General features: G+C 37.8%; 1 protein-coding gene across 3 annotated transcripts in view; it reads left to right on the forward strand.

The window, feature by feature from the left end:
* LGSN (lengsin, lens protein with glutamine synthetase domain) overlaps positions 1–22,378 on the forward strand; it is a 58,971-nt gene extending 36,593 nt beyond the window's left edge. Inside the window, exons 1-5 of one of the 3 annotated variants that reach the window (XM_069008618.1) lie at positions 1,431–1,460; positions 7,137–7,196; positions 8,269–9,265; positions 18,668–18,846; positions 20,521–22,378. In XM_069008618.1, coding sequence (XP_068864719.1) covers positions 1,431–1,460; positions 7,137–7,196; positions 8,269–9,265; positions 18,668–18,846; positions 20,521–21,720 — 2,466 coding nt within the window. In that variant the 3' untranslated portion in view covers positions 21,721–22,378. Of the gene's footprint in view, positions 1–1,430; positions 1,461–7,136; positions 7,197–8,268; positions 9,266–18,667; positions 18,847–20,520 lie in introns of those variants that run through there. The other 2 variants (XM_069008619.1, XM_069008617.1) reach the window with 2 other exon arrangements.
* Positions 22,379–26,843: the final 4,465 nt, after the last annotated feature.

Here is a 26,843-nt window from a genome sequence, read left to right on the forward strand (position 1 = left end):
AAAAATGGGAAGCCAGAAGATTTGTTGCTGTCTGGCCTCTGCCTCTCAGACTATTTGGTGTGAGTAGTCCTGCTCTGAAGTGTCCTTTGGACATAGCTCATCCTAACACAGACTCACAATCAACTCTGCCCTGGCAAACTGTAGGTCTATGACACCTGTCCATTGCCTAGAAAAGGAACTGCAATTGTGCCTACTGATTGTATGATGGCATTCTGAGGTGAACATTTTTGAAAGAACTATTCTGAAAGCAAAATGCTGAGTTCCATCCCATCTGTCTTGTAGGAGCCTGGTCCTATTGAGTGGTCTGGGTGATTTTTTAATGTCTAGGTGACATTTTTTAATGTCTGGGTGACAAAACATCAAATCTTATAAATAAGCCTATTTCTTGAATACTAGCAAATTTCCAGCTGTTGCCTGCTCTGGTCTGTGACAAGTGGGGCAGTTCGGAATGGGGCAGTTACAGGAATTGCATAGATGGATTCACAGCTGTTGGATCTCTGGGCTACAAGAAAAGGAAGGATTTTCAGCAGCTCCCAATGCATAGTCATTACTTTGGGGTAATTTTAACAAACTTTTTTTTTTTTTTTTTTTTTTTGGAGTATTAAAAAATGCCAAACCTGAATTTTCACATAGTTAAATGCCAATCTGAAGATCATGTTTACTTGAGTTTATTGAGTGATGGGTTGTCAGGTAGGGCTGCTGTAAGCACAACAATATGGCCATCCTTTAATGTGATGTCATCCAAAGGAACTTGAATGAATGAAATGTCAGTTAAAAACAGTCCTTTGAATACATATGAAACCTGAAAAATAAAAAAAAAAAAAAAAGAACGACAATCTTAACTATCTAATCTTTGAAATATTTTTAGAGATCTAATACAAAAAAGACCCCTCCCCAATTCTAACACAACTAGATGCATCACTATTAATTAGAACACGGAAACCAGAATAACAGCCTGGTGCTGCTTGTTGTTCTTGCAGTATGCTGTGCCTTTCAAATCCCTGTTCATGTGCCTCAAAAACATACTGCTGTTATAATGCCCAGTATAGGTTTTACCTCTAAGGAGCCTAACAATAGCTTCTATTCCAGAACAGGAATGGCTTGTTACAGGACAAAAGCCTTTTGTGAGGAGAAAAGTTGAGCAAACCAGTTTCATGCTCAGTTGTCTTTGTTTCCAGGCAGGCAGCTAATAATGTGTGTTTGTCAGTTTACTACTTCAGCCCTGTTCCAGAAAGCAGTGCTCTTGGGCATGACTCGTTGGGGTTGCTCTTCATGGTTCATCATCTGTGTGGCCTTCTGGGAAAAGAACTTTACAGCAATTCTGTTTGAACTAACCTTCATTGTATCTGTGCCTATAAATATGGGATATCTTCCTACTAGATTTTTACTAGGCCATTTCTGATGGTGACCTGAACTAGAATGAAGTGGACATGAACAAAAAGGAGGATCTTACTCAGCAGGTAAGAGAGTGATCATGAATGATTTCTGAGCAGATATACTGATATAAAATACTTCTTGCACCTACCTCAAGATTTCAAGCAAGTGCCTGTTCCTTGTGAATGACGTACAAGGCTCTTCATGCATGTATGTTGAGCATGGTCTAATTCTGAAGGAAATGGAGGTCAAAGAAAAGCTTCTTGCTTAAGTTGAAAAAACCCCATTTGCTTTAAGAAGCAACTCTAACAGATTTTAACTTCCTATTGGTTTCATTTATAATTTTATTAAAAGTAACAGAAAAAGATGTATTAAATCTGATCCTATTAACATTATTGGGGAAACACATTGCCTTTGACTTCGTTAATGTAAATGAAAGCACTACAATTTGTGGATCAGGATCTGACCTGGATTAGAAAGTGACACTCTTGAGTCAGGTTACAGACCCAAGTGAAGTTGCTCAGTTTCTATATAAGTGCATTTTGACAGATTCTGGTCCTGAATTCATACTTCTGTGGTCCCAAATCACTGTGAAGGAACGATCAGCTTATTCATTTTGAGGCTCTGCCTTATTTAGGGATTTTTTTTTTTACACAGTGCAGGTGGCATAGTCAAGGGAAAGTAATTGCAAATAATCTTGTTACAAGGACAACTCTGTTGCTTTGGAGCAGCAAGATAATCAGTGACCTTGAGAAGCCCATCTGGTAATTGCGTATGTAGTATGAAGGCTTTGAGTGGGTGTAACAGACAAAGGCAGGTGTCAGATGTGAAAATAAGTAGTGCAATATTGTGAGCGAGCCTCACTCCATTCATTTTCACGTGGAGGATGCTAACAATCTTGAGTATATTTAAAAGTTTCAAAGAAGGAAGGAGACTTTTTCTGCTCCTCACGTTGCCACACATCTCCCTTGACCTATGGCAAGTTTGTGCTTCAACTTCTCCAACTGCAAAATAATGAGATGTACCTAATGTTTATGCCACTTTCACATCCTTCACAATGAGGTTTTTATTGCAGTAAATCACTCTTAAAGAGCCACTTTATCAAACAAGGTCACTGAGGGAGAAATTAGTCACAGCAATATCTTGACAAAGTATGTGATCCTCATGTTTCTCACAAACAACCAGTGTCTGTTTATCATCACACGCCTTGTTTTATCACTGCACCCAAGAGCCAACCCCCCCTCTGTGCTTGGAGATACTCCCTGGATATATCTGTGTTGTCCTTGGTACAACTCCGTGGCCAGATTCTGTCCTGGTTCAAATCTTTGTAACTCCAGTGACTTCAGTGAAGCTGCATTAATTCCCAGCAGTAGGTAATTGTTCCTGCATCCTCTGCTCCTTTGCTGCCTGGTTGCTGGGTAAGCAGCAGGGCAATGCTAGGGAAAGGGGCAGGGAAAGCACTTGGACACAGAACTTGCTTTATGGGTACTGTTGCATGAGGTCTTAAGCAGCACCTCCTGCTGACTTGGCTTCGAGTATTTGAAATTCATTTGAAATTTGAATACACAAAAAGATTAAATAAACTTGATGTACCAACCTGGGGGTGGTCTAAAGGGTAACCTGGTAACAGCCAGAGTGGGACAGAAAAAGTTCCTCAGCATTTAGAGTATGACAGTATTTCAGTAACTCTGAAAAACTGACTTTTGAATTAGAACTGGAAAAAAGTTCAAACAATGTGAATAATGTCACATGTCAGCATTACCTGAACAATATTTTTACATTTTTTTAGACTGGAAACATTTAATTTCAGTTTTTCAACAGTGTTTTATATGATACAAAAAAACCCCCACAAACCTAAGTGAAGCAATTAACTTTTCATATATAAAAAATTCAGTCAACGAAACCTTATATATTTTTGACTTTTGTTTTAGTTTCCCATGTTTTTCTACTTCTTAGGTTTACCAGATTTTGACATTTTGATGTTCTTTGCAAAAATAATCTTTCATTTTTGAAAAATCTGTAGCACCAACTCAGAAAGATCATCACAATTTGACCTCTTAACAATCAGTTAACAATATGAAACAAAAAAAGAGAATGTGAGTGAGCCCCTATCATACTTTGCAGAATGCTTGCACCACTTTTTTAGGTAGCCAGTAGCAGGAACATTGAGTTATTTTCTTGATTAGATATACTAAAGCTCCTGCTAGAGTTGCAGCTTGCCTCTTTCACTTTTTCCTTTGATAGAAACCCTTCAGCAGCTATTAATCTACAGTTACTCAGAGCACATTTTAAACTAACTCAATTTCTCTTTTTCCCCCCTTTCAAATGCCTTACTGAGAGTTTATTTTTCTCATTTCCATGTCTCTTTTTGTCAGCCTGTTTTTGAGAGAGGTTTATAAACCACAATAGTGTTTGCAGTCTTGCCTGAAGTCATGACACAAACAAAAAGTAGGAGAAAAATGGAAGGTCCCCTCTGCAGCATTTGAATTTGCCACATAGAACACTGCAGATATATTTTCAGTCATCTATAAAATCATTTTAAGGCAAAAGTTCAAGAATTGCCCTGGATTTTCACCTGTTTCACACACCACAAACCTCAGTATTTGTTATTCCTCCCAAAGGCAACACTTTACATTTCCAATGCTCTCAGCTTGGCAGGTTTACAGATGAACAGCCTTTTGGTAGTGTTGTATTTCATGATATAGTTAATGCTCCACTTCAAAGCTGTACAAAGCCTAAAAATGAACACAAACTGATTAAGAAGAATTGCTTTAGATTTATATTTTCTGTGTTACCACAAGATATAAAATGTCCCTCAGATGCAGAATCCTGACCACATGCCAGAAGTGGAACTTAATTTGGTTAAGTAGAGCAAGCAATTTCATCTGCACAGTGTTAAAATATTTACCTGCTGCTACTGTCCTCTGTTCTCTCCTCTTCCTACCTGAATGGTGCTTTAACATGCTACAGCAAAGCTTAAGTGTAGCCCTTATCTGTTGATAGTCAAAAACATCCAGACTCTTGTGTACTCAGAGTGACACAGCAGGCATGTAGTGAAGGCAAGTAAAGCTGTTATTTGTATGAGTTGAGATTATCCATAAAGGGAAATTAAGTGTGATCCATCCTCTTCCTGCCTCTTGTAGGATTTGCACTGGTCCACCTCTACCTGAAGCCTTACCAGGTGCAGACTCCAGTGCAGAGAGGATCGATGTATCAGCACAAATTGCAGCACTGGGACAAGTAGTCCTAACAGAAATCAGAACTTGGGGAAGTACCAACAAATATCAATGAAAAATAGCATCAGATAAAACCTTAGAAAGAGAAACCTAAATCTCAGATTTGTTGCACAATGTGGCCTACATTCTTTATATTTTGGACCTAATTCTTCTGGCAGGAATGTTTGAATTGCTTCCCAAATGTTCACTTGCTAAGACAGAGAAGCAAACTTCAAAACTGCCAAGACCTGTGACTTAAGGTGCAAGTAAATATTTGAAAATCAGCAAAAAAACATAATTGATGCTGAAACAAATGTTGGGTAAAAAAACTGGTACTGTTGCTGCAGAGCAACAAAAAGGTAGGAATTTTCAGGAAGGAAAGTAAAAGTAGTCGAAATTTTTGCTGTATTAATGCCATGACTGTTTTGCTTTCCTTTCAGTACAGCATGACACATGATTCAATTAAATTAAGTAAAGGTTTGTAGCCAGCTCATATGCACTGTATCTCATACAAGGCACTATTTCTCTGAACTGTCTCCATCTTCTGTAGGGAAAAAAACTTTTCAAGAAATAAAAAGTTAAACGGATAATTCATAAGTCCAATTCCTGAGTGCTTTCCCCTCTGTGCCCAGGTACTGAGCCTTTTCTGATTGTAGACACCACATAAACTACTAGACAAGTAAATCTGTGTTATAGCTCATGCATATGACTGTCTTTAATATGAAGAGATGCTGTAGCAGTACCTTGCAACAAATAAAGAAATGTTTGTTTCACTGCAGAAAATACTGTGAATGATTTCTAAATTAAAATCCATACTTTCTGACTTTATTTGGAAATTAAGAGTAATTTTCCTGCAAAAAATCACAATGTGCCTTTTGCTGAGCACCTAAAGTAATGCATAGGTTGTTCTCTGTATGATTGTAAGAGTTTTGTTTATTTGAAAGTAAAACTGATCACTGTTTTTGTTTAAGAGTAATGGGTGCAGTATTTCTTTTGGGTCTATAATCAAACTGCAGTACCACAGCCTAGTTCTTCATGGAAAATAAACCCTTTGCAAACATCTATAGATACATCCGTCATTAGAGATTTGTTGCGAAGGAGCATTTCCATTTAAAAACTTACAAATGATCAGTCCTTATCCTGCTCACCTCTATTCAGAAGGAATCTGTTTTGTTAAGGATTATAATGTGGGGATGATACCTTGTGTTCATGAAATCCTTTGGAATGGCTAGTTATTTGAATAAGCAGTTTTCTGACATTTTGCTTTTGACACATGAACAATCCTTTGTCTGACTTCAGTACAGGTGTTCTAAAAAAGGATGTGCTCAACTTTCCTTCAGTCATTTTGCTGAACATTTTTCAGAGATCTAAAATATAGATAGCAGGCAAAAACTCAACCTAACTTTAAAATTTTCAGTAGTTGTCCGCATACATTATAAAGCAGAAATGCATATGGCATTGTGATTATGCTACTGGTTTCAAGTTATTCAACGGAAACAGAAGAATTCTAAAAACCTCATAAATTTTAAATCAAGGTATTTTGATGATGGCAAGCTCTGCCACAAATTGGCAGGAAATATTTGTCATAAATCGCAAAACACATTTTTTTTAATGACTATAACTTTCATAGCTGGAACTCTTCCCTATTTCTGTCAAAAAATAGTGTTATATGCTTAGAAATTTAATATGATGAATCTTTTATTTGAAAATTTGTGGTTTTCCATTTGGCAGACACTGGTTCCTCCACCCCTACTGTTTCTCCCCCAGTGGCATTCCCTTTTTTAATTACTAAGGAAAGTATTAAAATTATAATTCTGAATTATAATCTGGTTTTGTTCACTTTGCCTGTCAAAGAAGTTATTTTATTATGTTTCTATTCCATAATGATACAGAGCTGTAGGAATTTGGTCTATTCTACATGGGTGAATGTGTAGGGGTATCAGCAAACACCCAGAATTATTTTATGGGGTATTACAGGGTGTGTTATGGGAATAAACCAAAGCCCTTGGGTGAAGAAATGGGTTTATTAAACACTGAGGGCTAAAACTGGGGTAGCCAAGGACTTCTGCTGTGGATGCGCCAGTAACTGTGTTTGATTGCAAGTGGGCATCACGGGCATGTCCCTGTCAGGATACGTGCGTGGGAGTGACAGGTTCATCCTCCCTGCAGGGCTGCTGGCCAGCTGCCTGCCACACTAACAGCAGTGTCCCAGTGAGCTCCCGAAGCAGCTGTACACACAGCCGCCCATGGAATTTTGGAGCAGGCGGGAGAGACACAGGAAACATTTCTATGAGCTCTTCATTAGGAGAGAAGCCATAAACCTGTTTTGACTACATAATAATGGAAAATAGCATGGTGAGAAAATAGTGAAGAAAGGGAGGAATAATGTGGAAAAAGGGAGTTGTTAATGAAATTAATGTAGGCTGTGTAGCTGCTTCCTTCCCTATGCACAATGGATGATGCTGCCTTTCCTTCTACGTGCTTTTGTCTGCCAACAGAAATCACTTTTGCCTTACCCAGACTGGCATTCGCTTTGCTTTTGTGCAGATCCCTTCTTCTGGAAATTCAGAAATTGGAGAGAGTGCAGATTATTCCTTTGTGGAAAAGGTAAAGAATGGTCTCATTCAGAGACTATCCCTTGATTTCCCAGTGTTTTTACAGGTGTTAATTCCAGCCCAACCCAAGCAAACCAAGGACTGTTAATATTTCTTCAATGCATACTTGAGCAGGTATTCATAAGTTATATAGTAATTTGGGATTGGCTATGCAGTGATTTTGGTTAAACTATGTCAGGCACTCTTTTTTAAGACATTGTGAGATGGAGAATTCCATCACTACCTTGATAATTAATCACTCACAATATTGAAATTTGTGCTATTTTTTTAATTTGAAAGTGTCTGGTTTTGATTTCCTGTCCCTTTCCCTGTCACCATCAAATTAATCACACTTGAGGTAGGATTAGGATACTTAGGAGAAATGGTGATCCAGACACTTCTTGATATTTTTGGGGATAATGCAAGCACATTAATTTTTGTAGTTCCTTTTTGTACCTTTTCCACATGTTTACATCCATTTTAAAATCTGCCCCCACCCCTGCAATATAAACTATATCAATGTCATATATAAAGGTAAACATTGGGGTTCTTTCCTGTTTAAACATCCAAATATGAGTTTTTCCTTTTGACTGCTGCTCTAAGTTCAGTTATTTGTCCAAATTAGGTCCTGAAATTAATCTAAAAGTTGCTTATTTTAAGGTTTCAGTCCTCACATATATAAGAATTGCCAGTTTTCTGTGTTTCAGGGCAATAAATTTCCTTTATAAATACAAAAACTTTTAATATGAACAGGAATATACTTAATTGTAAGTACTAAAATACATTTCTTTCACATTTAAAGGACATGTTTGACAAATGATGTCACACAAAGTACTATGTCTTACAATCTGCTAAATCTGCCTAAAAACAGTATTATGAAGGTATTTCACCAATTTTGTTTAAAACATAAGAAAAAGAATTCTGTGAGATATTTTAAACATCAAAATAAGTGTTCACAGAGACTTCCATCACCAAGAAGTAATGGAAGCACTACAAGGTAAATGCAGCTGGTGGTAGTACTCCATTGCCATGTTCTGTGTCATTCATGCATGTTGTTTGGTTGTATATTTTATTGCTGGTTACAGAACACATCTGAAAGTGACAATGATGAAGTTGATGGCAACAATATATGTGGTTTCAGAAAGAAAAAGGGAACCAAAGGTCCTACAAAGTATATTCCTCCTTTAGAAAATGAGAAGATGGAACTGTCCCACACCTCAAAAGTCCCAGATCCTTGTCCCCTTAAAGGAACCACTGGTTGCTCAGAACTGCCATCAGACCAATCTCTCCAAAACCCCACTACCTTTCCTCCAGTACAAAAGGACAGAGGAGGTCACGACAATTCCAATTCTGGCAATGATGGTAAAGAAGACAGGTTTGGAGAAACACGAGAAACCCAGGAAAATGCTGAAATTGGGAAAAGAATAGTGGGAAAAATGAACGAGGAAATAGATACAGCAGCTCACATGAAGTTGTCCACAGGTGTGCAGCCTGCGAGGGGTGCAGAGAAAGGTGGCTGCACAGAGGCAGTACAGAGGGCAAAGGACAGTGAGCAGAGAGGGGGTAAGCCAGAAGGACAGGCTGGGATGGAAGAAAAAGTTGTCAAGTTTCATGTGACAAAGATGGGCTCCCTGGGCAGTGCTGCATCCATGCCAGGGAGCCATACTGCCGAGTCCCTCACAGGGGCACCTGGCATTTCTAAACGAAGTCTACAAGAGTTGAAAAACCTGCTTAGTGAAGGTCATCTGCCTTCTCATGGGCCCATTTTCTATGGCAAGGCAGGTGGCACTTTTGCTCAGAAAAATTTGAAACCTCGGGAGAAAGCAGCTGACAAACAGGGCGGGCCCTTTGGGAATTTTACTCCCCATTTTGGAGAGGAAAAGCAAAAGTATCTCAGCTTCCACAAAGAGGGAGTGGGGCAGCAGAGCAAAACCGTCCTGGTCCTCAGCTCTGCTGGCTCTGATCAGCAGCAACCAGTGGGAAGCGATGTGGATCAACTTATTCTGGGACTACCAGCAGCTCCTACACCTGCAGAAAGCACAGCTCCTGAGGTTCAGTTTGACTCCTCCACAGGCCACGCCGGTAAGGATACTTAAACATCACCTGCTCTCCTCTTAAACAAAATGCTCCTGTTGTTTTGTGCTGTTTTGCTAAGCTGCAAACTTAAGTCAGAGCTAGTGCACAAGAGAACTGACACCTGTGGTTTCTGTGTGCTCAGGCTGGATTGGATATTTTGTTCTACATCTATGCTACTTTTTAATTTCTTTGAAGTAAGGCATTTATAAAGCCCAACTGCCTGCCAAAAAATGCCATGCACAACTGGTCATGTCTTTTTCACTAAAACGGAAATATTTCTTCATTTAAATTGAGCGCAGGCAGCACTTCCCGAAAATCTGCTAGATACTGCAAAGCTCTGATGGCATCTATGCTTCTTAACATTTCCTTTTTTTTTAACATTTCTAGCAGTAGAAATTGCTCCCATGTAGGGATGATGTTTTCAATTATTTGTCCTGTGAGAGGACTGGAATACAAAAACATCTCTTATAAATTATAGCGGAAGAAAAGCAAATGAGGCAGAGAGAACTTCCACTTATTTTCATGCTGTTCAGTAAGTCCATTTTGGAAGTGTTTATAGAGACAATTAATTGCTACTAATAGGCTGTGATTTCTTTGTAAAAGCTTCTGGGCTAGCTAGATCAACAAACCAAAAACTGTTATTAGCTGTGATAATGTAATGGGCTTGAACAGTTTGTTGTTCTGTTTCCAGGAAGCACAAAAACACCAGTTTGTCAGTTGTATAGATATCACATTAATACATTTCCATGAGCATCAGTCTGAGATCACATTATCAGCTTTCCAGGATAGATATCTTTCTTTTTGACTTATCTTACTGATACAAGAAATACCAACCTCTTAATTGATAAAATACTTTAGTCATCATTAACTATGTAACAAAATATAATAATAACAATCAAATGTTTACAATAATATTAATTTATCCTGCTTTTTTCAAGTCTCCTGACAGATCAGTAGAAACCCTCCTATGCATACTCTGAAAAAAACCAGTTTGAACATGTCAATTGTTGTTAGCTACTGCAGGATTTCTTGGTAGACATTTTGTGTTACGCAGTTTGACCAAGTCTGAACAAGATATCCATGAACACTATCAGTGTTTACTCAGGGCACTGCATGAGAAATACAAAGCTTTGAAAAGATATTTTTCGCTCGAACCATTCTCTATGCATGTCTATTAGAATAAAAAGGTTAGAGCATTAATTAGCAGCCTACACTTGATGCTGTTCCCTTTCCAGACTACATTGTTTTTCACATTTCTAAAAGGTGAGCAAAATGATTATCAAATTTATAACACTACTGTTTTCTCATCGCCTGCAAAACCAGCAAATATGTTTTAAAACATAGGAGTAATTATTCTTTGTCATAGCACTAGTTACAAGGTAGAGGGAACTGATGAGATTAATTGTAGATTCCACAGGGAGATTTCAACTCAGCTGTAGCCACTCAGCATGAAGTAACTAATCCAAGCTTATTACCTAGTCAGTAAAGGCAGGCATTTTGTCTTCAAAGAGGTATTAGAGGTGGATAAAAAAATGACCTCTGAAGTGTGTTTCCACTCAGTGGGGAAGAAGCCCCATGATGATTAGCTTAGATGATTTGTCTGATTCTGAGATGCCTAAAGCTACCTGGGATTAATCCTGCCCTGTATCACTGGTGGTAGTGATGATTGTAAGAGACCTACAGATGAGAGCAAACTGTGAGGGGAGCTGGGAGAAAACTGTTTTGTCTCATCAGAAAAGTATTCCATATCAAATGTTTTGGAATCTCATGAGGTTTGGATTCCATTTGGGTTTGACCAAACAAGTTGTAGTGCTCACTGTGCATTTCTACTAGTAAATGGAATGCACAAGAGTTTCCACTTAATAAGAATGGTATGTGTTCAAAATTTAATTTTCATTGAAGATGTTCAGTAACTTAACTGAAGAAAAGAAACTTTTGGATAAAATTCTGCAGTGTTTAATGAGCCTTTGCATAAACAGTATTTCATTGCTGTCCATGGTAATTTATTGATTGATAAGATCAAGTCCTAATTTTTTTTTTTTTTTTTTTTTACTAAAACATTATATTAAATATTTCAGTTACCAGAGTGCCTGAAGTCTTGGATCTAAAGATACCTCAACACTGAGCAGATCTGAAATACAATCTCCAATAATTTACAAGTTTTCAAATATTTGAACTTGCTCAAATCAGAAGACTTCATCCAAAATGTTTAGAAAAATTACAAGAGGTTATATATCAGATCCACTACGTGTTGAGATACAGCCAAAACAGGAATATGCTTTATTTTTGTTAAAAGTACAGAGTTAAGGGACAATTTCTAGAGATCAGCAGCAGAAAGTTTAAAACATATATCTGAGTGTCAGTAATTCAGAGGATTTATATACAGTCATGTTAGTTACACAGTAAACATCTCTCCAAAATGATAAATCCATTTTTTTTTTCCAAAATACTGATTGGAAAATGTGGAAATATTACTGTATGTGGATTTTTTCCATTTCTTGTCAGCTTTTTTGTAAAAGAAGTGCTTGGACATGGGAAAAAAAAAATAGAAAAGAAGCCGACACGTCAGGTATTTGGGTTAGTAAGAAAAATGTTACTTGAACAGTGTCAGAGAAACTGGAGCTGAAGCTAAAACTCTTAACCTAAAGCTCTTCTCCATGGAAAGATAGAAACTAACACATGCAGCTGATTAGGTGAATACACTGACTGCACTAACATGAATTTAGGAATTTTATTTGCCTAAGTGTCTATATCTAATAATGATGTGCATTTCTGCAAGTTGATATGTAGTCATTAATTGGCAGGTGCTTCTTAAGCTGTTCAATGCCTGCATACTTGGACAAAGAGGGATGATTCCAAACAGTAAAGAATAAGATGAAATTTCATGTATATAGTATTAAATAACCATCATGTACATGCACACAGGATGAATTCATGCATGTGCTATATGTATAGTGTAAACAGCATGTAAGGTAGGTGTATACTGACTTCTCTGAACTCAAACTTGCCACATGCTGCTCTGCATGCTACTAAATTAGAATATTAATACTATAGTAGCCAGGGACAGAATGATGAATCCTTCAACAAAGAAATAACCTAGGCTTTTTTCTCTATTGACATACAAAAATTTGTTCACATACTCTGAACCAAATTTGAACTTGCCATGTGGTTTGGCTGTCCTCTGTGCACACCTGGAGGAGACATGTCTGCGCCAACTGATTCTGCTCAGTAAATCTAGTCAGTCACAAGGAAATAGAAATGGAGGCTCTTTAGGACCTGTAAGTGGACAATCAGGAGATAAAAGTGGTCACTTCATAGTCACTGCCTCTGCTCTAATTCCTGCACCATAACGATGTCTTACTTTGGGACTTAAGCCTGTCTTTTTCACTTGGTACCCTCTTCTGCTTTGTATTTCACACAATCTGTGCCATTCTTACAGTTCTCTTAAGGTGAAGAACCGAAGCCATACATGAAGTTCCTTCATGTTCTTTCCTTATGCCAACATTTTTCTTTCTTCTACATTTTTAACTGCGTTTGAGCATAGCAGGGCTGAAGCTCAGCTCCTTTCTAGAGCCTCTTGGTTGCCCTCATTTTCTGTTGGAAAAAACATCATATTTTTTGTCTTTTTCTTTCTTTTTCTCTCCAAACTGAGCTATATACAACTCATCATATTTTTTTACCTCACAAACTCTAAGAACAAACCAAAGCAACCAAAAGCTCTTTAGTCCTTTATCTTCCATACTAATAGCTGAAATCTTCCTGCTGTGTGATTCTGCATGATTTCCCATTTTTCCTCTTGATCTATATAAAATAAAAATGCTCAGACAGGACTTCTATCCAGTCTTTCTGATCTATTTTGTCTTCTTTTAGGTGAGATTCAATTTATCTATCTCTGGTATTTGTAGTAAGCTAGTCATCCCGTGATTCTGTGTGAGAAAGAGGTGTGTATTCAGACCATAATTCCCACTCACTGGAGATGCTTACTTTTTTTATAGTAATAGTTTAGGTTGCAAAAACAGTTAGATTGGACCTAATGTAAGGGAAATGTATTCTCTGCTTGTTATGTTATGTCTGCCAGCTGCCTCTCCTTCTACAATATATTCATGAAAAGTTTAGTCCATACCTTAAGTACTGTACAAAATCTCTTCCCTAAATAACCTTGCTTCCCATTTAGCATATGTGATCTCTTCCATCCTGGAAGTGTTCAAAGCCAGGCTGGATGGAGATTTGAGCAACCTGGTCTAGTGGAAGGTGTCCTTGCTCATGGCATGGGCATTGGAACTACATGATCTCTAAGGTTCCTTTCAACCCAAACTGTTCTATGATTCTCAGTTGATTTTTTAAAATTAGGACAAATATTTTTAGACCAGAAGGGGCTTCCTAGCTTGCAATAGCATACGCCTTGGTTCCCGCAACTTTGCTCAGTGATTCCTTCCATAAATCCTAATTTTCTGTTTGATTTTGAAGAAAGATAGGCCACTGTAGTTTCATCTTATTTAGGATTATCTGTTAGGTAGTACTATTGGGTATTACACAACTCTAAATTTCTTTCAGACACCTGCATATTTTCTTTTCAAATCCTCTAAATTTTCTACAACTGTGATAATTTTCTCATCACTACAGAAGAGCCATTTTTATAAAATATCCTGGAATGTACAAAAATATAGGTTATTTATTTATCTTTCATTTATTGAGAGATAAAAACTTATTTTGCATTTGACTCTTGAAGATGTATCTTGTCTGAGAAGCTGTGTCATGTTGTTGTCATCCAGTTTGGAAAGAATAATTCATGACTGATTGAAGCTTTATGTCAGTCTCTAAATTAGCTATAGAACTCAAGAAAAACCTGAGTTTCTCCACAGTCATGCCGGTAAAAACCTGCTTTGCAATTAAGTTTAGAAAAGAAGGCAGACTGTCATGAGACAAAGAAATGAATGGAAAACACATTGAAAGTTTCATTGTCAAACAGATCAGGGAAATATTTTAACTGTCTCCTATCCTTTGGGAGTTTCTAGTATGCTTACATAGTTATGTCCCTGTTAAGAGTCTTATAGGTGAGTAAAAATACAACGTAGGAAACAACTTTTTATGTACTTGACTGCAGAAATCAAATGAGTAAACAGTTTTGGCAAAGCTTTTTTTTAGGTGAGAAAGAAATTGAAATTGCATATTTTTTCAACTGAAGATGCTTCTGATCACTATTCACATCAATGACGCATTCAAATGCAACTCATGTATACTTACCATGTCAAAAAAACAGATGGGAATAGAAAAGTAGCAGTAAGAATGATGTCTGGCATAGGAAAAGCTGTCATATAAGGTTTGAGAAATAAAGGTGGTTAACGTTTGAAGACAAAAGTGAGAACAGTAAATAACATGCTGTGCAAAGCAAGTAAACTGACTGTTCTTAAATATAAAAACCAGAGTACTGTAAGGAAGAACAGACATGTTCAAATTAGTGCTGACAGGAATTTCCATAGGATTTAGAAGTGTAATTGTGTGATTACCCTGTGGGACTCTTCGTTAGTGAGTATCATCAACACAAGGTATCTGTTTTTATAAGGGGGTCAGTATAGATCTTCAGAGCACCCTGTGCTGGATTTCTAACACAGTAACCTCTTCTAGGCCCGAGACACTGTACTTTAGTTGTGATCTGGTTTATTAAGGGATCATGGGAAAGGGTTCCTTTGAACAAGTTGAAAACAAGATTGATATGGGGCGTGCACTTTCTTCTGTTTTGGCACTTTCCTGTTGCTGAAAAGGGAAAGCTGATGTCAACTATTTGCCCTAGCTGCTCTTAGCAATCTGGGTGATTTATATATTAATAATCTAAGAAACACACCACTCTTCTATAAATAATAATAGTAGTAATAATAATAATAGTAATTGTTATAATTATTATTGGTAATATTTTTAGTTTATTGTGTGATTAATATGTTTTAAATATGTGAAGACAGTTTGTAGGTATTTTGTACTAATTACAATAGAAACAGGAATATTACCAATTGTTTCTCAATGGTAACTTAAATGGGAAATGCAGACAGAACCATAGACAAACAAACATTAGGTTCTTTTCTGTGTCCTGCCAAACTGATGTAGATATTTAATGATCTGCTTAAAGAAAGATGACCAGTCTGGATTTTTATTTGATTTTTAAAATGAAAATCTGAACAAAAATCTGAGCATCTTGTTGAATTTACATGTTTCTTTAAGGAGATTTTTCTGAAATGAAAAGGAAGATGCCCCTCTTCCTAGAGGCCCAGAAACCTAGAGAAAAAGTTATGAACAGAATCCTCCCTCAGAAGAATGTAAAACTTTTAGACTGTGATTCTAAATCAGCTAGGCCTGTCAAATACTTATTTATTAGCTACTTTACCTACAGTAACTAATGCTCTGGATAATGATTATTTGAAGTGAGTAAAGACAGAGTACTCAGTTCCCTCCTATACCTTTCCAAACTTAAATAATTATTGGCATCATGGACATAGTTTGACAGTGATTTATTTAGTGGCTGCAAAGAAAATATATTTTGGGTCCTGTGCTGTAGAAAAGTGAGTAGTCAGTAGTTATTCAGTAATTATTACTTCAGAAACAAATCCCCTCTCATATTCCCAAAATCAATCAGAGATATTAAGTCATGGTGACATTTTTATCTATCATACAATTTACAGAAACATTATTTCAATGAGAAAGCTAATCTGCAAATGATATAAAAGATGAACTCTAAAAAGTGTGTGAAGGCTACATGACTGTTTCTGTTGATTCTAAAAGATTTTGGAAAAAGGCTCTTTTAAATGAATGAGTGTCTTTTGACTAGCAGGGTGTCTACACTGGCATATAGATTAATTTTAAACTAATACTAGACCAACATGTATAATTTAGTCTCATAATTTAACAAGATATATCTTTGATCATAAAAAATCCAACTGCAGAAGAAAATTTCTTGCTTCTTTAGTTATTAATATTTTCTGTCCTAATCTTCTTTAGAAACATTTTCTGTTTATGAATTTTCTGTTAATGTCTGTTCACATCATGTAATTATATATTTATTCAAATACCTTTAGCTCAAAGACAACACATATATATAAAATTTGGAAAATTACCTGACATTGGCAGATGTTTAAGTTAAGTATATTTGTAGCTTTATTTTTTAAATGAATTTATGCATCATTAATATGAATTCATGTAACGTTTGTGTTTTTCTTAGATATTGATTTATATAATCTATATCTCTTAGGAATACTGTTTTAAAGAATTAATATGATCAGAATTAAAGTTGCAGTTTTTTCATGATTTGTATGTTTTTACCTGAAAAATATTTGTTCAGTAGATGGAAATTTAACAGATTGCATTTCAGGACATTTTAAGAAATTCTTGCAAGATTTACATCAAAAGCTGACTGATGTCAAGGATTGTCAGCCAAGCTTCACTTTGAATAATACAAAGACATAAAAATCTCAGTATGACAGGTGGTTGACAGGAAATGTCTACCATCTTTGCAGAGGAAATGAAACTTGTATAGAATAAGGCATTGATCACTGCTTTAAAGGTAAAAGCCTCAGATTTCTGTCCCTGGAGTTGAAAAAAACTTCTCTTAATATAAAATTTGGAAGATTTTTAGAATCTTTTATTAAAGTTCTGTTAATCTATTGAACAGTCACAGTTTATACCTGTTATTAAACTTCTAAATAAATGTCATGTTCATGAAGAGGTCGAATCTGGTAAATGCCAGTAAACATCTATGCTGTAAAACAACATTACAGGATGACTGAAGTGGTATTCAAATAACTTCCTTGGTGGCATAAGCAGGACAAGACCAGTCCTCCCTGCTTGTTATTGTGTTTTGGCAGCACCTGTAACAGAGTGAGTGTTACACAAAACATTTAAACCAGGCTTCCTTATTTAATATTCACCTTTCAAAGGACATATTGCCCCAGTGTTTATAGAAGATATTGGGAAAAAAAGCTGTTTTCATAAGGAGTTTAGAGCTGAAACAGACCAAAGGGAAAGATGTCATGAGAAGTAGATATGACAGAATTGCTTTCTAGATTTGTCTATTCAATTTTTACTCTCTTCTCCTATTTACTTGAATTTTGTTCTGTACTTTCAGCTGGCATACCTCAGTTATGGAGCACAGTTACTAACTTTTTCTTACTTGTCTGACCTAAAGGATCCTCCTTGCCATCTGAAGCTGGAGGATCCAGCAATATCCAGCAATATTCAAGGGTTCTGAGATGTTTATGACTACAATTGAATCTGTGGCCTTCTCAGGGAATAATCTGATAGCCTTGTACTGGGCCAGCTTGTGAGCCCTCTTACAGCCCCGCAACAGCAGTCTTGCTTGCCCCAAAGGAGAGGTCAAAAAGATGTGTTTGTACCTACTGGCTACTGCTAGAGGAGACCTGTTCTAGTCTGGGTAATTTTCTACCAGAGAGATTAGGATTGCTCCCACCAACCTTCAGAGTGCCTCAGCATGAAGCTTTAAACTTCCACTTGAAGGCTGGTGGTGAATGGTTGCTGTTGGTGATCTTCCACTGTGGATTTGAAATACCTGCAAAAATTCATCTGACCACATGCTCGGGAAGAATGGAGGACTTTTCTCCCAGAAATGCAAAAAGAAATATATTTTTCACAGTTTATTGCATGTTAATATAAAATTTTACTCTTGGTCTATTTAGTTTGTTGTACTAAGTGGAAGTTAATGCCTTGTGTAGTTTAACTTGAGTAAGAACAATGGATAAATACCAAAAAGAAAAGCAGGCTGAGAGATCAAGAGGTTGGTGAAAGGAAGTTACTTTGCCCATCTCTCTGTTCCATTATAGAAGTTATATTCAGGTGTTATCACCTTCATGTCAAGAAGTTTATAGAGCCCTACAGCTTCTGCAATACAGTTAAGAAGATAACTCCATAATAGCAAATGCATAAATGCATAAACTTCCCTTAAAAGTCACTGCCTGTACTGGAGGAGACTGCAATCCTCCTCAAGAGGCCTCAAGAAAGGTTTAGTAGAAGACAAGTGCCCTTTTTATCATGTTTCCGTATCAACGCACTTTACAAAGTCATAGAAGAAACAGCACCTGTATTCTGTCAGTTTTCCATGGGAAATAGGTATCCAGTTACTACTTTTGCTCCTAAAAACACTCAACAAACCTCATAAACTCCTGTTCTCTTATTAACTTGGAAAAAAGTTTAAATTACAGACCATTCCAAAAAATAAGAGATTTTATACAGGATGTCAGGGAAAAATACATGTGTTTATTTAAAAATCTCTTTCATGATCCATATCTTTTTCTCATTTCTGTTTTTACACTCTATGCCACAATTTCCCACTTTTGCACTTTTTAGGAGAAGAGCCATATTCTAGCATTCTTCATTTTGTTTGACGTGAACATTCCTCTTCACTTCTAGCATTCAACAGAGACCCTGATGTAAACGGCCTCGGAAACCCAACTCTCCTTCACCTGTTCTCTCATATTGAATTTATTAAGCAGCAGATGGCCAGGGACAATGTGCAGTTTGTCAGATTTGAATCAATAGACCTCCATGGTGTGTCAAGATCAAAGAATGTTCCTTCTCGATTTTTTCACGTAAGTTTTTTGTTTCTAGTTTATGTGTTTTCCTTTTAACCTTTATGTATTTTCATGCCCCCATCCTTAATATTTTCTCCATCATGCAGGCAGCAACTCCAGTTTAGAACAAATTATCTGCTCCCTCCCCTTGCTCATGTTCCTGAAGGATCTAGACTTCTTTCATCATTCCAATGATTAATTCCTCTTTTCCTCCAAATAGTAATCTAATTAGATAAAGCTAAAAATTTCAGTTCTTTGATGTTCTAATCATCTCTTCCCTCAGAAATATCTTTTCAGATTCAATACATTATAAAAATTTTAGTTTGTTGAACATCTCTAAATTGCAAAAAAAGAAAGGAGTAAACATTGAAAGAAATAAAATGACTGAAGATAAATTCATTTTAGGTATAAGAAATTTTATAGTTATCAATCACATAGGAAAATATCACTGAGTTGCAAGATGACTTAACAGCAATATTTGCCACAGTAATGATTCAGGAAATAAAAATCACATTAGGAAGCAGGATAAATTAGGTAGCAGGGCTAGAGAAGGGAGAAGTACTGCTATAGGGTAGTCACCTTTGACACCTTTTTCAGTGCCAAATGGACAGCTTAGACATCTTGGAACAGAGTTCACCAGAGTGTGCAGTTTTAGTTTGGGTGTCACACATACTGATACCATTTACTGTCACCTGCTTAAGAGAAGACAGACATACATTCATTCATTCATTCATTCATTCATTCATTCATTCATTCATTCATTCATTCATTCATATTAGGAGAAGCCACCATATGCAGTTTGTCATCTGGATATGCAAAATTGGGTTTTTTTCAGCTCTGAGCTTGCCCCTTTCTAGGTTTGTTCTGTCTCCTCTGCTGACACAAATGGCAACCTTTTCTCTTAGAAGAATAAAGGTAAGATGTAAACAGGAGCCAAATTTCACTTGGTGGAACTTGGCCTAATTGCAGCTTTCATCAGAAAAATACTTGGTCATAAGGTAAGTTGTAAAGGTGCTTGATTGAAGGTAGATGATCCTTCCTTGGGGTCTTACCTGCATTTCATTTTCATCAGCTGCAGCTTTCTATTCAAATGGAGAAGAAAGTATATTTATGAGTTTTTCTCACCTGGAAGTGCTTCCCTGGATTTACCCCAAACTTTTGAAGTCCAGAAAGTGAGATTTTTCTGCTAAATGTTGCATCAGAAAAACAGTGAGGTGCATGTTATGGCATTCAAAGAGAAGTTACAGCCTGAACTGTATCAATATGAGTCTTTTGTGGTCACTTGCATCTACATAAACAAAATGGCCAGAGGGTATGGAAGCTAAATAGACTAACTACAGATAAAAGTTTGACTTGCAAAATTTGCACCTAACTGGTGATACCCATAAATGTCTAAAGACCATGCAAGAAAAGTGTTGAACATTTTTTTAGTTCCTTATGGAAAGTTAAAAAATTATCATTGTGATAATTGATGCCATAGTTTTCATACCAATCTTGCAGAAAGTTGTTCTGCTATATAAGGACACAGTAACTGGCTTTTACCCTCCATGTCAGTGATCATTGCATTTTAATGTTCTTTATGGAAATATTGGTGTTTTACCTGGGAATCTGAATTTAATATATTTTATATACATAAAAATACCATTGAGCTCTTTTCTGATTTGGTAATATGTCATTCTGCTCTGTGTTTAGGAGAAAGCAATTCATGGTGTTGCCATGCCCAGAAGTTACCTTGAACTGACGCTGAATCCTAAAGATAATGAACTAGATTACATAAATGCAACCAATTTCAATTGTGACATAATCCTGAACCCTGATTTATCAACATTTCGAATACTACCCTGGACTGAGCAGACTGCGAGAGTGATATGTGATTCCTTCACTGTGCTGGGCACCCCACTAATGACCTCCCCAAGGCACATTGCCAAGAAGCAGCTGAGCCAGCTTCAGGACAATGGCTTTTCTTTGCAGTCTGCATTCACTTATGAATTTTGTATTTATGGCATTACTGAGGTTGTAAACTCAAAGACAATATCCTTTCCTGCAGCCACGATACTAAATAACCATGATCAGACTTTCATTCAGGAGCTCATTGAAGGAATGTATTATGCTGGTGCCAACATTGAAAGCTTTTCTTCTTCCAGTGGGCCTGGGCAAATGGAGATCACTTTTCATCCAGCATTTGGCCTAGATGCTGCTGACAGTGCCTTCACGTTTAGAACAGGCCTTAAAGAAGTGGCTAAGAAGTATAACTATGTGGCTAGCTTTTTCTCAGAAACAGGATTCTACAATTCGGGGGCTTTATCACACAGCCTGTGGGATCTGAATGGCCAGAAGAATCTGTTTTCTGCTGGTTATGGAGTTGAGGAGCTCTCAGAGCTTGGAAAAAATTGGTTATCAGGTCTCTTGGCACACACGGCAGCTATCAGCTGCTTGATGGCTCCTACCACCAGCTGCCGTAAGCCTTACTCTAAATACAGTAAAGAATCAAAAGAGACTGTAAATGCAAAATGGGCATATAATGATAACAGCTGTGCCTTTAATGTCAAATGTCATGGTGGAAAAGGCACTTACATAGAGAATAAATTAAGTTCTGCTGCAGCAAACCCATACCTGGTCCTTGCTGCTACTATTGCTGCAGGTCTAGATGGAGTAAAGAGAGGACTTAGCTATGATGATATGCTTGAAGAAGAAAATCACACTGGTGATCTGAAACATTCATCAATCCCTCTGAAACTAGAAGATGCTCTGATTGCACTTGAGAAAGATTCTTGCATTAAGGAAGCATTAGGTGAAACTTTTATCCGATACTTTATTGCCATGAAACATTATGAGTTAGAAACTGAAGAAATGGATAGTGAAAGGAATAAATGCCTGGGATATTTTATTTAGAAGGAGCACTCTTCTGTAGTGGTGCTGTGTAAATGCATACAGTGAATGGTTAAGATTCTTGAAATTAGTACGTATATTTAAAAATGTTTTTAATGCTTTGGGATTTTTCCCCCCTCCTTTGTATAGTACATGGTAATTACACTTTATTGTCCATGTACATTCATGGCCTTCATTAAAAAGCTGATATATTCATGAAATAATATTAACAGGCTTTCAAAAAACAGGTGGAGTTTTTTTTGGGCAGACCTGCTGGTGAAAAGAAGAAAAGAGAAAGGTGAAATGAGGAGCAACTACGCAACTGTAATAGGACTGTATAACATGCAGAAAAGTGGGAGTAGTGGGGACAGTGATGAGGGGTGGGATTTAGAAATGAGGAAGGAAGGGAATTTCTTGTTCAGCATGGTTATGGGATTTGTCCCAGCCTATTCAGTAACTGATGGGTTGCTAAACAAGAAGAATCTGAGTTTGATTTAAAACCTAAGCTAGAACAATGAGCATTGTAAAGAGAGGGGCAAAGGACTGAGGCTGTAGAACCTGAGAGGCAGGAATCAGTGTCTTAATGGACATAAATAAAAAATACAAGAGGGATTATATAATAACCTATACATCATGAATTCTGCTGCTGAATGGAGTTTTCAAGAATTATAGTTAATAAAGATACTAAAAGAAATCAAATGGTGACTTGAAGACAAAATAATTCATAGAAAGGCAGCAGTGTCAGGCCACTGTGCAATAAAAAATTAGCTCGTTTTATGTCTGTTTTGATAGTTATTGGGTTAATTCAGAGTTAAAAGGCAAATGTGGAAAAAAGGGCAAAAAACCCTAAGGATTTAGAGCTTAAACTGTACTTTACTGGGAAACCTGATTTTATCAAGTATGCAGAAGATGGCTGAGAAGAGAGGAGCAGAAGGAGTAAGTTAAAACCAGAAAGAAAGAGTGAAGATGCTAATTCAGAGACTGACCAGTTATGGTTAAAACAGAGGGACAGAACACCCAATCCTAAAATTAGAAATGGCAGCTGGTATAAAGAAAAATAATCTTTTAGGAAAGGGAGGAGGTGGGGTTTAGATTTGCTCTTTGTTTTTGTTCCTACTGTCATCCTTTATTATTAAAGATAACACTTGTTTCATACACCACCTCCACATTACCAGTAGTTTCTGGTGTTCTTTATCTTGTCACAATATTTTGATCTATGTGTAGGAATTTGTGAGTAGAAGAGTTTGGTCATCAGTGGAGTAAAAACAAGATTCAGTCAATGCCTCTGTCAACTTGCAGAATTAGAAAGGTGTGAACAGAAATGCTCTACTTGCCTACTGATGGATATTCCATTCTTCCTCTACAGAGTCCTATACTTCAAATGTAGCACCTGGTATGCTAAAGCTTTTCATATGATTCCAAAGAAATCATTTTTTACTCAGGTAGCAAGAGGAAATAAAGAATCTAAAGAATCATGATGAATTCCCTTGTCTCAGTCTTTGGTTGGTGGGTAGATTTGATTCTCTCTTACTCACATGATATATTTTTTGAATGAGCAATTTTGGGGCATATATAGGACTATTTTTCTTTGCTACAGGCTAATTTGCATTGGTCAGGTCTAGCCTTGCATTTAAGCAGAACTTCCCATTCTGAAAAAAATTCTTCTAATTTGCTTCCCTAACACTTCAGGGGCTCTGGAACTCTGTCCTCTCTCTTCTCTTTCTGGTTACTTACATTTTCACAGGTTTTGGCAGAAGACACACATAAAAATTATTTCCTTGCTCAGACAGCTTACTTACCATACTTAATATTTAGTCCCAGCAGTCATACAGAATTACAGTTATTTTTTGGTGTGGCTTTATAAGATATTTTTTCATTTGTCTTGGATTTATAATTAACTGCCACTGTATACTTTCACTTTTAAAAAGATAATATATAATGGACTTCTGTAACTGAATTTAATAAATGTGAAATTTATGATATATATTACATATATTATCCATATTGTTTTCTTATCAACATCAGACCTAAACCTTTTTCTGTATATGTCCAACTACCTGATTAGATCAATAGAAAGACATTATTTACAAACGAAAAATCCAGCTATCTAGAACTGGTGCTCTACAAGTTATAAACAGTTATAGCAAGATAAGGTAAATCAATAAAGTAAATCTACAGGTATTTTCTAAGTAGTCCTCAATGACATAGACTCTGAAAAGACAGTGACTTGATGACTTGATGACAGTGACACTAAATTGAAACATTCCTTGTTTCTGGCAAATGAATACCTTTTTTTTTTTTTAATTAGAAAGTTCACAGATGCAGCCATAAGCTAGTGTGTCCCAAATTTTTGTCATTATATTGTTCAACATTTTTTCTTAACTATATTCTATATAGTTAAAATAAAGTAACTCCAACTCTGTGGGAAAGCATTAAAACATTTATTTCAACATGAGCTGTTAGGAATTTTAAAGTTGCATGTATCCCCAACTAAGTTTTCATGCATATCCCTTAGAAAGACCACAAGAAAAAGATATTTACTTCACTCTGCTCAACTGAAATTAATTATTATTTGTTGGGAAATAGAATTATTGGGATCAATAAAAGAACTGTGCAAGCAATAGGGCTGGAAGTTTTTAGGCTTGTGTGTGAGAGACACTTTTCATAGGAAAGTCCCTGTGTGAAGGAAAACAATCAGCCTGAGAAAAAACAGGGAGTGAAGAACTTGCAGCTGTGCTATCCGGGAGTGAAACGAGGGAGGTGAGCACAAAATTCTTTTGATCATAACAAGACTGTGGAGACTTGTCAATGTAGGTCCAATTATGTAGAAATAGAAATGTGTCTTGATAAGCTTTAAGCCACTTAGGAGCTAACAAGCTGGTATACTATATAAGTGCCTTTGGACTGCTAATAAACGGAGTTCATTTATCAACCATATTGGTTTTGGACTGTTTCTCTCTCCCCCCAGTGGGATCCAGGCTCCTCATCCCACGCAGCTTCTAACGATTATTGACTGTTGTATCACTAACATTTCATCTTCAAGTGTTGCCTGAAAATACTCTTCACTCTTCTACAGGTTTGAGGTCAATGTCTAGATCATTGCTAGTTAGATAATATAAATATGTGCAGTGTTATAAAATAAAAAAACAAGGCATCTGTAATTTTGCATAAGCTCCTGATGATTTTCCAGGATCATAAAATCATAGAACCATTGAATAGTTTGAGTTAAAAGGAATCTTAATAATCATCTAGTTCCAAACCCCTTGCCATAGGCAGGGACACTTTCCACTAGAAAAGGTTTTCTTGGAGCCCCATTCAACATGGACTTGAACACTTCCAAGGGTGGGGCCTCCGCAACTTCTCTGGACAACCTGTTCCAGTGCCTCACCACCCTCAGAGTAAAGAATTTCTTCATAGTATGTACTCTAACCTACTGTCTCTCAGTCTAAAGCCTTTCCCCTGCTCTATCACTACATGCCTTTGTAAAAGGTCCCTCTCCAGCCTTCCTGTAAGCTTCCTTTAGGTAGTGGAAGGCTGTTGTCAGGTCTACCCAGAGCCTTCTCTTCTCCAGGCTGAGCAGCCCCTACCCTCTCAGCTTGTCTTCACAGGAGAGGTGCTCCAGCCTCCTGTTCATTTTCATGGCCTCTTCTGGGCTTGCTATAACAGGTTCATGCCCTTCTTATGTTGGGGCCCTGTTACAGCGGGGATACTGCAACACGCCTATATCAAACCAGGAGTCCCGTGGAAAAGAAACATATATATACGGACGGATTCTTGCTAGATGTTTCAGAGATGTTTATTTCCCCAGCCGCATGGCCGGGCTCTGCTGAGGGACTCTTACAGTCGGGGCCCGAGCTGCTTTGCCCGCGCAGGGGAACACAAACCAACCAATGGGGAACGAGGCTGAGCAGGGCAGGGAAACCCCGTGCCTCCCTCAGGGCTACAGGGCGCGGGGGAGGGACCCCAACATCTCACCCGTTTTATTTTAATAAAAGGAGAATGAAGACAATTGGATAAACATAACAAGAACAGTTTCAAAACAAAACAAGCCACCCTCCTGAGTCTTTAAATGTCCAAACAAATTCTGTGGAACATCTCAGGGCTGACAGAAGGGAGACAGAACTCTCTGGACATGCCTGTGGGGAAACTGAGGCAGGAGAGGGTTTAATTTCTTTCCTCCCCCTTTTCATCCCCCCATCGGCATCGGAGAGGAATTGTAGGGGAAACAATTGGCAAAGGCAGGGGTTTGTGAGGGAAACCATGGATGAAAAAACGGATTGGGAATAAACTGGGGATAGGGTAAACTTAGGAAAGGGTTCATATTGGGTGTAGGGTAAAAGGGGAAATTAGGCTGTGGGTAGGGAAATTGCTGGAATGGATATTGTTTATAATTTTCTGCATAACGGCTGCCTTTGACGGGAATACCTCCAGGCCCAGTAACATTCGCTGCTTGTAAACCCTTCTTTCCTTGCACTATATCAAATTGAACAACTTCCCCATCTCCTACACTTTGCAGGTAATTTTTAGGGTTATTCCTTTTAATGGCAGTTCTATGGATGAATAAATCTTCCCCTGTATCATCTCGTGTTATAAATCCATAGTTGTTTTTCACATTGTACCATTTCACAGTTCCTGTGATTTTCGTTGCTAGAACGTCTCCTATCACGTGCTTGAGTGTCTGTCGTGGCTGCTGGTCCCGCGTGGCCGCCGCCTCGCCGACTCCGACGTCTCGGTCAGGCCCCCGCGCCGCGGCCGCTCTGCGCTCTCTGCACGGCCCCGCTCCAGCGCCTGTCTGGGCTCTGCACGGCTCCGCTCCGCAAACTCCACGCTGCTTCGAGAGCGGCCCCGTTTCGGCTCGGCGCTGCGCTGCGCGGCTTCTCGTGTCGCTGTGGAAACCGCCGCTTCTCCCTGCATAGGGCTCTCCGAGCCGTATGCACAGAGCAGGCTTCCACGCTGACCTCCGGTTCCTGGCTGCTCGTGGCTCACGGCACCCATGGCGCCTGCGGCGTCGCTCCCTCACTCGCGGCCGGGTGGCCGGGGACTCCGAGACAGGGATGGGGTCCGCAGTAAGGCGCGCGCTCCCGAGGGGGCCGGGCACATCCAGCGCAGGCACCTCCGCTGGCACAGCTGCAGTCATACACTCCTGG

The sequence above is a fragment of the Aphelocoma coerulescens genome, chromosome 3, assembly GCF_041296385.1.
Source record: "Aphelocoma coerulescens isolate FSJ_1873_10779 chromosome 3, UR_Acoe_1.0, whole genome shotgun sequence".
Classification (NCBI taxonomy): domain Eukaryota; kingdom Metazoa; phylum Chordata; class Aves; order Passeriformes; family Corvidae; genus Aphelocoma; species Aphelocoma coerulescens.